Here is a 13,502-nt window from a genome sequence, read left to right as displayed (position 1 = left end):
AGGCCAGGAAACAGTTGTTAAGGTCTTTCCTGTCTCATAATTCCAAAACCTTTCATGTCACTGTTGTACTAATGACTTCTTCATCTAAATCTTCCTCTTGTTAAAGCAAAAAAAAAAAAAAAAAAAAAGCACTCTTTGTACCTGTTGGAAGTAGAATTTTAGTTAAGTTTCAACTCTTTCATCTTGATCTCAGAGTAAGATGAAGCAGAAAGTAATTTTGAGAGTATTTTAATCAAAAGATTCTATGGCAGCATCTACAGAGACTATTTTTTAAGCCTAAGCAGAGAAGGACAGTGCATTCAAAAGTACTTGGATTTTATCTCTAGCTGAATAAACTCCCATTTAAAAGCTTCTTAGAGTCATATAATGTTAAACATGGAAAGAACTTTGAATAGGAAACTGGAGACTAGAAGCATTAATAATTTGCTGTATTAATTAGTGGCTAAGTTAGAACTTAGCTACAGAATACAAACTTTATTATAATTAATTGCTGGAGTTGTCAGAACCAGATAGTTGCAGGAATTGTCAGAACCAGAAATATCATGAATGCATAAAATATATGTAGATGTACAGAATATGATATTAACATAATCAACTTTTTATGTAATTGGTAAGTCATCTGGTCAACAAGGCTATTAGTAGTTAAGTTTTGGGGGAGTCAAAATTATACATGTATCTTTGACGGAAGGTGGCACCTGTAATCCCCACACTGTTCCCATAATTGAGCCCCTCAGTGATTAAAGTTTAAGTCAGATTTTTTTTAGCATTTTTCAAAAGCTAACCTAGAAAATTTAGGGTAATGTGCAAAATTAAGCTCTTCTTTTTACTATATATGGTCTCCAGGGAAGGAGAGTCTGTGTTGAGTGTTCTGACTTGCTGTTGCCAAAATTGTTTTCTGGTGGACCACTCCAGTCTTGTGACTAGGTAGCAGCATTGATAGTTGTTTACTTGTGCATGTTTGGTCCTACAAATGTGTTTTTCAGTTAATTCCTTTATGACCTCAAGCAAGTCCTTCACTATTCCCATTTTTTTTTGACCAGAACATGTGATACATGTACTGCTGTGATTATCTGTAACCTCTGAGGCACTGGTACAGACTGTGAATGGATTTATTTTGTAATGTGGATAAACAGGATCTCTTCACTGCTTTTTAGAATTTCCCTGAATTGCCGAAACTAAAGATAAGTGGTATGATTATATGAAGAAAAAAAGTTAGCTGAAATATCAGGGAACTCTTACTACTTAGATTTATCCAGGACTAAGCATTAATACATAAAGCACTTAGCATAGATAGTTGATGATTTAAAAAAATATTAGTAAACACATGAAAAAGTAGGAGAAATTATCTGTGGTTTTCCTTTAGCAAATAATATCTGTTGGTTTGCATATATAAATATGTAGTGCCTTTAAAAAGAATTTATGCAGTCACTTTGTTCTGAAGCACATAATGTACATAATAATGAAGGAAATTCAAAATCCCTGGTAGTCCATTGACTAGGACTTGATGCTTTTGCTTCCAGGGCCAGGGTTCAGTCTCTGGTAGGGGAACTAAGATACTACAAGCCTTGAGGTGTGGCCAAAACCAAACCAACCAACGTACTAAATCAAACAAAAAAGAAAATGATATCCTGTAGTACATTTTTTTAATATATCTTCCATTTAAAATTTAAAGTTACAGTAAATAAGTCTAGATTCTGGTACAAGGTTAGCTAATTAGATATGAAATCTTTCATGTGTCTTCACTACTCTGATTTTCATTTTCCTGTAAAAATTTAAGTGGTTTTTAGGTATCTATTGGTGAAAAAATAAATTCAACTGAGTAACTTTTAAAGATTTTATTGGTTTATTCAATGATTCATGAATTTGGCAGCATCCCATTTAGCAGATAGAAAGGAGCTTTGAGAGGCTGTACAAAATGAAAGACTTTAAGCAGAAGGAAGCAGGGAAGGGAAGTTGTATTAGCTGGAAGTGGGTTAGTTATGGCAAAGTCACTTTCCTTTAGGAGATTGCAGGGTCTTTCAGGCAGATTACCTCACTCATGATGACCAGGTGATTTCTGACTCACTAGTTTTAAGATTCTGTTTCTGGGAGAAGCCAAAATTGTAATTAATTTTTGGTTTGGTGACATGGGACTTAGCATAAGTGACTCCCATTTTGTGTTTGTTGTCTTGTTTTTAATACTATCAACTGTAAAATATGAAAATTTTATGCACTAGCAGGTATTTATACTTAGAGATCTTCAAATGATAATTTTTAGTTGAATATTCGCCTATGTTGGTTAGGATTCACACATTTTACCTTAATTTATAGTTTTGTCGTCTTTTCTCCTAAGATCTCAGTGGTTCAATAGCACCCCCAGATGTCAAGTTAAACCTTGGTGGAGATTTTATCAAAGAATCTACAGCCACTACATTTCTGAGACAAAGAGGATATGGCTGGCTTTTGGAAGTTGAAGATGATGACCCTGAAGATAACAAGCCACTCCTGTATGTAAAAATAATGTATATTTTTGGATTTTAGAGCTGGTCTGTGAAATGATTATTTTCTTTCATATTATTTAAGACAGGTATGGAAAACCTTAACCTTTTTGGTCAAAAGTTTTAGCTATTTTCGATTTTGCTAGTACATTTGACCCTTGAACAACTGAGGTTTGAACTGTGTAGGTCTACTTATACTTGGATTATTTTCAGCAATTGTATTAGAGAATTTTTTTGAGATTTGCAGTAGTGCAAAGAAACTCGCAGGTGAACTGTGTAGCCTAGAAATATCATGAATGCATAAAATAAGGGTGTGCAGAATATGTGTTAATGAACTTTTTATGTAATTGCTAAGTCTTCTGGTCAACAGTAGGCTATTAGTAGTTAAGTTTTGGGGGAGTCAAAATTATACATGTATTTTTGTTGGAGGGTGGCACCCATAATCCCAACATTGTTCAAGGTCACCTGTGATTAGTAAAACTGGAATAATGAAATAATATTTTTAACTCATTGAAAGTTCAGTTTAAGACAAATTAAGAATTCCAAAAAGATTATCTCTCTAAACTCTCTCCTATATAGCAATTTTCGAGCTACCCCTGGGAGGACTACAAGGGATACTTTCACCTTCTTCATAGTACTTGAAGATTTTTAAGCGATTATGTATCCCTTGAGCTTCCCAGGTGGTGCTAGTAGTAAAGAACTTGCCTGCCAATTGCAGGAGACGTAAGAGACACCCGTTGGAGCCTCTCGGTTGGGAAGATCTCCTGGAGGAGGGCATGGCAACTCACTCCAGTTTTCTTGCCTGGAGAATCCCCCTGGACAGAGGAGCCTGGCGGGCTACAGTCCATAGGGTCGCAGAGTCAGACACGACTGAAGCAACTTAGCACACGTAAAGATCAATAGCATGCACATGTATCACTTAGGGGGAAAAAGTGAAGAATTTAACAGTCTGGAAAGAAGAACCTGCTGCTGCTGCTAAGTCGCTTCAGTCGTGTCCAACTCTGTGCAACCCCATAGACGGCATCCCACCAGGCTCCTCTGTCCCTGGGGTTCTCCAGGCGAGAATACTGGAGTGTTTTGCCATTTCCCTCTCCAGTGCATGCATGCATGCTAAGTTGCTTCAGTCGTGTCCGACTCTGTGCGACCCTATGGACAGCAGCCCACCAGGCTCCTCTGTCCACGGGATTCTCTTGACAAGAATACTGGAGTGGGTTGCCATTTCCTTCTCCCCTAAGAAGAACCTATAGCATTGTAAGATCACGGCATTATTAAGTTATTCTCTGTAGTAATCATTGATAGATCAAGTACACTGAATTTCATCAAATCTAAGATGTCATAGATTATAAGGTGCAGTTATTTTACATTTATTAATAAAAGAGAAAAAGTGGCTAAGACAACATCAAGCTAGAACATTAAAGGGCTATCTTATCTCCTTAGTGTAAGGATAAATGAGAAATGATCAACCATGCAGAAAGAGAAACCAAGGAAGTTTGCTTGTCTGTTTGGCACTAGGTAAAGCGTTGGAAGAAAAAGTTCCTATGAGAATGTAGAATTGCAGTCTTTGGTCCCAAAAATTCCCAAGAGAAGAATTTTATTTAAAGTCTCAAATTGGTAGTGCCTCCAGGAGACTGGCAAAAGGAAAAGCAGATCTTGGAAGCACTTGGCCTCACGCCAGACTGACAACAGTTGTTAAGACACAAACTATTGTGAGATGTATCCCAACTTTAGAGATGTTGAAAATGTACATCTTGGAAATGTACTTCAAATGCAAATGTTTTGTTGACCTGTGGAGACTGTACTGTTATATTTAAACTTTTCTTAAATTCTTCTACAACTGGCTCAATATTCAAAAGTATGTGCCTTCTAAGAATTCTTATTTTAAAATTTTAGGGAAGAATTGGATATTGATCTAAAGGATATTTACTACAAAATTCGATGTGTTTTGATGCCAATGCCATCACTTGGTTTTAATAGACAAGTGGTGAGAGACAATCCTGACTTCTGGGGTCCCCTGGCTGTTGTTCTTTTCTTTTCCATGATATCATTATATGGACAGTTTAGGGTAAGTACATCTTCCTTTACACAAATTCTAAATAGCTTAAGAGTTTTAAAATTTTAAATAACAAATATTAACTGTAGTACTTGATTATGTTTGAAAAATGCTTTAGCTTTACCCATTATTTCTCACTTGTCCATCCCTACAACTGTTCTTAAATAAGTGGGAGGTTCCTTGGATTAATGGCTTCCAAACTATTCTACATCATCATTCACATGAAAAATATTAGTGTTTGTATGGCAAGTGGGTAAGTGGTTGGGACTGTTCCCAGCTGCCCATGCCCTTTCTGGTTTTCCATAAGAATAAAGAGTTGGAAACAACAATACTCACGTTTTTATCTTTTATTCATTTTTAGTTCTGTTTTTTAAAATAAACTTTTTAATGATGACAGGATTCCATCAGTATTAGTTTTTACATAATACTATGTCCCATTCTCAGAGGCCTTATCTGTATTATCAAAACACAGCATGTACACATCACTCCCTCATCTTTAAGGCTTTAGGTGAGTAAAAAATAATTCTTTATCACAGAGTGATTTGAAAATAAGTTAGTTTCCTTATGTTCTATAACACATTTCTGTAAGTTTAGTGACTTAACACAATGCAGATTTATTCTTTGACAGTTCTCAAAGTCAGAAATCCAAGTTGAGTGTTAAAGGGCTAGAATCAAAATGTCAGCAGGGCTGGTTCCTCTGGAGGCTCCAGGACAGTCTGTTGCTTGCCTCTTTCCAAGTCAGAGACTGCAACATTCCTTGACTTCTGGCTGCATCACTGTAATCTCCATTGTCACATTGTCTTCTCTACTGTAGTCAGATATCCTTTTGCCTCCTTTCCTAAAGGATATTTGTGATTAAATTTGTGCTTACTTGATAATTCAGAGTATTCTCTCCATAGCAAAATCCTTAATGTTATGTAAGACTAGTCCTATTAATATTTACTGTGGATAGGTTTATATCAAGTATTCTGTTGCAGACAAGGACCATTGAAGAAGTTGAATGGGGTTTCTGGTCTCTTGCCTACCATCAACCCTTCATGTAGAGCATCTCTAAGTGAATTTATCTATATAATCTTTCATTTGAACGCAGGGTTCTAAGGCTAAAAACAAAATTCTTACCTCCATAGAATGTTTCTTAATTTGAATTTGTTTAATATTTTCTCATGCTGGATTGAAGTAATACATTTTTGGCAAGAATATCACAGAAGTGACATTGTGCCCCTCTCTACATACTATCAGGCATTACATGATACTGATATGTCTTATTACCAGTGCTATTATTGTTGATCACTTGCTAAGGTAAGGGGGTGGTATCTGCCCAGTTCCTCCACTGTAACGTTGCTATTTTTCCCTTTTTAATATAATAAATATCTTATGGAGATACTTTGTGACTATGCAAGCACTCTGTTTCTCATCAAGTTTTAGCACATGAATTTTAGCATCTGTTGATGGATCTTTCAATAGTTATTACTATATTGTTTACTGAATATGATTTTCCTCTTTTCTTCCACATGTATTAGTTAGTGTTATCTTTGGAACAGCTATTTTTTCTTTGTCATTACTTGTTTATTTATCTTTGGCAGTATGGACAGATAAGATATTTTACTTTGTGGACTATAATCCAGTGCAATCATGTATTTTATTGCTTAGATGGTTGCAGGTTTAGCTGTTGGAAGGCCCTTCAGGTTAGCTTTGGCATCCTCTTGGCATACTCCCATCCTTTTTTGAGTGCTTCCTTCCTTCTTGACTTCACAGTGCATTCTGGACTCATCTTTCATTTTCTCTGTCCCAGCCCTGGAATCAGTCATTTCTCTAGGGAGTCCTGGTTCCTTTTATAGGGGAATATTTAGAAACCAGTAAGTATCTGGACTTCCCAGGAGGCATTAGTGGTAAAGAATCCACCTGCCCATGCAGGAGATGTAAGATGCAGTCATATTTTATCATAGATCTTAAAATACTGACGTTTCCTTAAGCAACTGATCATTACTAAATTTTCAGTTTAGATGTAAAATTAAATTACATGTTATATTCTTACTAGGTTTTGGGAAGATACCTGGGAACCCAAACTTCCTATGACCTAAAGTCAGTGATACCAAAATACCTTATATGGTAGAGAATTGAGCTCATGGGAAATTTTCAGCTTATTTGGTAACACAGATATTAATTGCATGAATTTTTTTCTCTTAAGGTGGTCTCATGGATTATAACCATTTGGATATTTGGTTCACTAACGATTTTCTTACTGGCTAGAGTTCTTGGTGGAGAAGTAAGTAGTTAATTTTGAAAATAGTCTTTGTTTTTTATGGTAAGCTTTATTTTTGATATTGTGGATACTATTAATAACTATGTTCATTGTAATTGTTTGTTGCCCCAGAACTGCTTTTAATTTATGCTGCTGCTTTCAAGGTGATCTATGTATTAGTATTATGCATATTCTATAAATGTTATGAGAAAGAGGAAAGAAAAAATCCTATTTTTTTATAAATAACTTAGAGCTTTATAGGAAAGAATACAATGTATTCTCTGTTTAGTCCTCAGACTTTTTATCTCAGGTCCATAGAGCTTATTGCCACATTCAGACTTAAACTGAAGAAGGTAGAGAAAACCACTAGACCATTCAGTTATGCCCTAAATAAAATCCCTTACAATTACATGGTGGAAGTGAGAAATAGATTTAAGGGACTAGATCTGATAGAGTGCCTGATAAACTATGGACAGAGGTTCATGACATTGTTCAGGAGACAGGGATCAAGACCATCCCCAAGAAAAAGAAATGCAAAAGACCAGAATGGCTGTCTGAGGAGGTCCTACAAATAGCTGTGAAAAGAAGAGAAGGAAAAAGGAAAGATATACCCATTTGAATGCAGAGTTCCAAAGAATACAAGGAGAGATAAGAAAGCCTTCCTGAGTGATCAATGCAAAGAATTAGAGGAAAATAATAGAATGGGAAAGACTAGATCTCGTCAAGAAAATTAGATATACCAATGGAACATTTCATGCAAAGATGGGCTCTATAATAAAGGACAGAAATGCTTCTACAGAAGCAGAAGATATTAAGAAGAGGTGGCAAGAATACACAGAAGAACTGTGCAAAAAAAGGTCTTCACGACCCAGATAATCACGATGGTGTGATCACTCACCTAGAGCCAGACTTCCTGGAATGAGAAGTCAAGTGGGCCTTAGGAAGCATCACTAGGAGCAAAGCTAGGAGGTGATGGAATTCCAGTTGAGCTATTTCAAATCCTGAAAGATGATGCTGTGAAAGTGCTACACTCAGTATGCCAGCAAATTTGGAAAACTCGGCAGTGGCCACAGGACTGGAAAACGTCAGTTTTCATTCCAATCCCTAAGAAAGGCAATCTCAAAGAATGCTCAAACTACTGCACAGTTACATTCATCTCACACGCTAGCAAAGTAATGCTCAAAATTCTCCAAGCCAGGCTTCAACAATGCGTGAACCATGAACTTCCAGATGTTCAAGCTGGTTTTAGAAAAGGCAGAGGAGCCAGAGATCAAATTGCCAACATCCGTTGGATCATCAAAAAAACAAGAGAGTTCCAGAAAAACATCTACTTCTGCTTTATTGACTCTACCAAAGCCTTTGACTGTGTAGATCACAATAAACTAGAAAATTCTGAAAGAGATGGGAATACCCGACCACCTGACCTGCCTCCTGAGAAATCTGTATGCAGGTCAGGAAGCAATAGTTAGAGCTAGACATGGAACAACAGACTGGTTCCAAATCAGGAAAGGAGTATGTCAAGTCTGTATATTGTCACTCTGTTTATTTAACTTATATTCAGAGTGCATCATGAGAAATGCTGGGCTGGAGGAAGCACAAGCTGGAATCAAGATTGTCAGGAGAAATGTCAATAACCTCAGATATGCAGATGACACCACCCTTATGGCAGAAAGCAAAGAAGAACTATAAGAGCCTCTTGATGAAAGTGAAAGAGGAGAGTGAAAAAGTTGGCTTAAAGTTCTACATTTAGAAAACTAAGATCATGGCATCGGGTCCCATCACTTCATGGCTAATAGATGGGGAAACAGTGGCTGACTTTCTTTTTTGGGGCTCCAAAATCACTGCAGATGGTGACTGCAGCCATGAAATTGAAAGGCGCTTACTCCTTGAAAGGAAAGTTTTGACCAACCTAGACAGCATATTAAAAAGCAGAGACATTACTTTGTCAACAAAGGTCTGTCTAGTCAACGCTGTGGTTTTTCCAGTGGTTATGTATGGATGTGAGAGTTGAACTGTAAAGAAAGCTGAGCACCGAAGAATTGGTGCTTTTGAACTGTGATGTTGGAGAAGACTCTTGAGAGTTGCTTGGACTGCAAGGAGATCCAACCAGTCCATTCTAAAGGAGATCAGTCCTGAATATTCATTGGAAGGACTGATGTTGAAGCTGAAACTCTGGTACTTTGAGCACCTGAAGGGAAGAGCTGTCTCAATTTAAAATACCCTGATGCTGGGAAAGATTGAAGGCAGGAGAAGGGGACAACAGAGGATGAGATGGTTGGATGGCATCTCTGACTCAATGGACATGAATTTGGGTAAACTCTGGGAGTTGGTGATGGACGGGGAGGCCTGGCATGCTGCAGTCGATGGAGTCGCAAAGAGTCGGACATGAGTGAGTGACTGAACTGAACTGAACCACAGAGCTTAATGTAGGTTGTATTTGCCAATATTTATCATGGGGACTTCCCTGGTGGCCCAGTGCTTAAGATGCCACACTTCCAGGAATAAACATGCCTCATTTTGTGACCAAAAAACTTAAAGCAAACAAAATTACCATGTTAGAAATTAAAATAAAAATTTTAAATGTGTGTTTATTCATTTAAAACTAAAAGCAAATCAAATACATTTGAACATAAATAATGCATTTTAAAGAAAACTTTTTTAAAACAAATTGAGGGAAAGGCATTGTTACACATTCTTGAAAGTAGCTTTATTAGTGGAATCTGGATTCTGATATCTGCTTTCTGAATTCAATTGTTACAGGATATATTGCTTTGGATAAAGTATGTATAAAAAATAAGGCCTCATACAGGTGTATAATTTGAAAATGAGGGATATTTTAACACATTTTTTTTGATGATTGTGGTTATTCTATTCTGATACTACATTAACATTCAAGAAATAATATAATAGTATTTGTTTTTTTTCTTGTCTCTTGTTAATATTTATAATCTGCCAAAACTCAGATGTGTTGTCTGACCTATACCATCACTTTTTCAATTAATTAATTTAATTGGAGGATAATTACTTTACAGTATTGTGATAGTTTTTGCCTTACATCAGCACAAATCAGCTGCGGTTCTACATGTGTCCCTCCTGTCCTAAACACAACCCCCACCTCCCTCCCACCCCTCTCCCTCTGGGTATTCCCAGAGTACCAGCTTTGGGTGCCCTCAACAGGAAATAGTCTCTTAAAGCTTTTTTGTGAGGAATCTCAAACCATATTAGTGAACTTTTTATATTCTGTTTCACTGAAATTCATTTTGAATGGATCTTTTTACTTATGCATGATCATCTAGAGAACACTAGTTCACTGAGGTTTGCAGAACTTCCAAATGTTGACACGTTTTATTCTACGATATCAGAAAACCACATTCATTAAGATCACCTGTCTCAGCAGAAAGTGTCAAGATTACAGTGTTGGATGTAAGTTTACCAAAATCCTACTTTTTGCTTGAGAGATAGCATTTAGTAATTTGAAAGAAATACTGCAAGTTGTTTTTCTTGAAGCAGCAGGCTTGTTTCATTCATTTTCAGTCATGTTGCCTGTCAGTACTCTGAATAATTATAGTTGTTTTTCATTTGTTCTTTCATGTAAGAATGGTGTTCCATGGATAAAGCATCTAATTCAACTCTTCACTTAAGCAGTTGTACAAATGCTTTCCTTGGGATAACCATTGAATCAAGGTAGAAGAAATGCTTTCTGTGTACTTCGCGTTTTGTTATACAGAATATTAAAAAGGCATATTCAAAGGTTGAGGCTTAATATAATCAGTCATTTTAACTGCTTCATTAAGGATGTTTTTAAGTGAAACAGGAGGGTTTTTTCCTTTTCTGTGTATGGTTGTAAAGAACATAGTTACTATTAGTACAGCTCATACCACCTTGGCATAATAAAGCAGCATGATGTTTTACCTGTTGCTTTTGTTCTATTAATATCAATATCAACTTAATTTAAAAGGCAGATAATGTTTTATCACTATTATAAAAAATAGTTTTGATGTCCAGTCTTTTCGAAGAGTCTCCTGGACCCCCAAAATACCATGGGCCACACCTTGAGAATCACTGCCCTATTAAATTAGACTTTATGAATTACCGTAAACCTAGGAATTGTAGCACTCTGGAATTCAGCTGTTTGTGGAGAGAGTAAAGCAGAGGGGATGCCAGGCAAAGTCATCATATGGGTATTGACTCACATTAGGCTCACTCTATGACCACTGAATGCTAAATGTCTAACTCGAGTCTTTTTCTCACACTTGGGGGAAAGATCTCCAAGTCTGATTCTTAGCTCTTGTTCTTCTATTTTCCAGTTTCCAAAACTAAGTTGGTGTTGTTCCATCTTCTCGCCTCCTGTTTATGCCTCTTACAAAAAGGAGTCTCTTTTTCTTCTTCCCTTTTAGTGGAGTTTCGAGAAGGAATAGTATTAGATATGTGTTCAATTCACCATCTTAACCTACAACTCTTGAATAAGTTTAGAGTAACATTTATCTGTATAACTTTTTTACTCTGCTTATGGAAATTTAAAATAATTTTAACAGGGACTTAAAATGACTTTTGTTTGTGTATTATTTCTTATATTCTAGGCAAAATCTCATACAATTTTTTTTTTTTAAGAGCCTATTAACACACCTTTCTGGCATGAAAGTAGCTCACGTTTCTAGGCTTCAGATGTACTCCCCTATTCAATCTGAGCTGTCACACACACAGACAGACAGAAAGCGCGGGGATGTTGCTTTTGCATCCTAGTGCAAACCAAAGGAACAACTGCAGATTGTTCAAGGTCTATCAGTGGATGCACTCATGCAATTTTTATATGAAGATAGGTATCACTAACTGTTTTGGTAATTTAAGACTGTTGTTGACTCACACAGGGGCTCTGTATTAACCTAGAGGGGTGGGATGGGGAGGGAGATGGGAGGGAAGTTCAGGATGGAGGGGACATATATATACCTATAGCTGATTCATGTTGAGGTTTGACAGAAAACAACAAAATTCTATAAAGCAATTATCCTTCAACTAAAAAGTAAATAAATTTTTAAAAAAAGACTGTTGTCGAGGAAGTTAAAAGACCTAGATCTTACTTTGAGTTCTAACCAGCTAGCTGTGTCTTTCTTGAACAAAGACCTTTGTCTCTCTGAAAATCAGTTTCTTCATAATGGGGATAGTATTACTACTACTACAGGATACTTTTATGATTTTCTTAATTCTCGAAGTTTGTATGATGTTTAATAGTGGTTAAAGTAAGTAACTTGATTTCTATGATACTTATTTAAAATTTTGAAAATTCACAGGTTGCGTATGGCCAAGTTCTTGGAGTTATAGGATATTCATTACTTCCTCTCATTGTAATAGCCCCTATACTTTTGGTGGTTGGATCATTTGAAGTCGTGTCTACACTTATAAAAGTAAGTAGTGTGTGTTATAAAAAGTAGTTTACTGTTTTCCAGTCAGGAAAGTCTACAATTACCCCTGCATATCCATGGGAGATTGGTTCCAGGATCGCCGCTCCCCCCCCACCACCACAGACAGGAAAATCTTCAGATGTTCAAGTCCCCAGTATAAAATTGTGTAGTGTTTACATATAACCTATGAAAATCCTTCCATCTACTTTAAATTCTCTCCAGATTACTTATGATACCTAATACAATATAAATTGTTGTCTGTAGTCCAGGTTTGGCTTTTTGAAACTTTCTGGAATTTTTTTTTTTTTCCCAAATATTTTCAGTCCACAGTTGGTTGAATCTGTGGATGCAGAACCCACAGGTAATAAGAGCTGACTGTATTAGTTTTCTGCCTAAAGAATCTTGTAATCTATAACTGTTTATATCAAGCAGTTAGTAGTATTTTGGAACAGTGACCTTACTCACTGATTTTACCAATTGTATTTATTTTCCCCTTTTAATTGCCAGAAATTATAATGTATATCTAGGGTAGAATAAAGAACAAAGAGCAAATCTGGCCTCAGGATATTACACTCAGAAAATTTTTTTAATTAAAGTTAAAAGTTTCTTTTCTATGCTTATAAAATGAATTCATTATATTTATTTGAAATTCCACTAGATGTTTATTTAATAATTGTTACTCCTATTTGAATAGTAAATTACAGATCAAGTAAGATATACGTAGTTCTAATAAACTGAGTTTTCTATGTTGCAGAAATCAGGACTTCTTTATGCTGTGTTAAACTTATTAAAAATGTACCCACTTTAAACATTTACTGATAATATTAAACACTATTAATGAATAGTGATATAGCAAATTTTGGTATTTATTAATTTTGAACCACTTTGGAAAAAATAAATGACTACTTTCACACATGTATGTATATTACACAGTGAATGTAATTTTTTTCTTTATGGAAAATAGAACTTCTTAAGACCACTACTTTCAATGCTAGAACTACCATTATATGGTCTCCATATTAGAGTATTTAAATACTAGAGTATTTAAGTAGACTCACTTAAGTAGAGTTACGTATGACTTTTGGTTTCACTTAAAGTTTATTACTAATTCCAGTGTAAAAGAAATTATTCCTTTTAGAATTGAGTAACTCCAGGCGAACACTGACATATAAACCTTGGATGTTGAGAAGAGTTGGATTTTAGAACCAGTCAGTTCTGAATTCAAATCCTGGTGTTGCCTCTTGCTGTCCGCCTTGGGGAGATATCTTTTCTTATTCTCCTCTGTAAAGTGGAAACTTGGCAACTACTTTTTCAGATTTGTTATGAAGATTTTG

General features: G+C 35.9%; 1 protein-coding gene and 1 non-coding gene across 2 annotated transcripts in view; one reads left to right on the top strand and one right to left on the bottom strand.

Annotated features, from left to right (window-relative positions):
* YIPF4 (Yip1 domain family member 4) overlaps positions 1-13,502 on the top strand; it is a 42,224-nt gene that overhangs the window by 17,815 nt on the left and 10,907 nt on the right. Inside the window, exons 2-5 of the mRNA XM_065929467.1 lie at positions 2,333-2,486; positions 4,368-4,539; positions 6,716-6,793; positions 12,058-12,171. Of these exons, the coding sequence (XP_065785539.1) occupies positions 2,333-2,486; positions 4,368-4,539; positions 6,716-6,793; positions 12,058-12,171 (518 nt within the window). The remainder of the gene's footprint in view (positions 1-2,332; positions 2,487-4,367; positions 4,540-6,715; positions 6,794-12,057; positions 12,172-13,502) is intronic.
* Positions 11,433-11,564, bottom strand: LOC136165811 (small nucleolar RNA SNORA31). The gene has a single exon (XR_010662781.1). It is a non-coding gene; the product is annotated as a small nucleolar RNA SNORA31 (small nucleolar RNA).

The sequence above is a fragment of the Muntiacus reevesi genome, chromosome 3 (genome assembly GCF_963930625.1).
Source record: "Muntiacus reevesi chromosome 3, mMunRee1.1, whole genome shotgun sequence".
NCBI classification, from domain to species: domain Eukaryota; kingdom Metazoa; phylum Chordata; class Mammalia; order Artiodactyla; family Cervidae; genus Muntiacus; species Muntiacus reevesi.
Note: the sequence above shows the minus strand (reverse complement) of the source record. Positions and strands in the feature narration are given on the sequence as shown.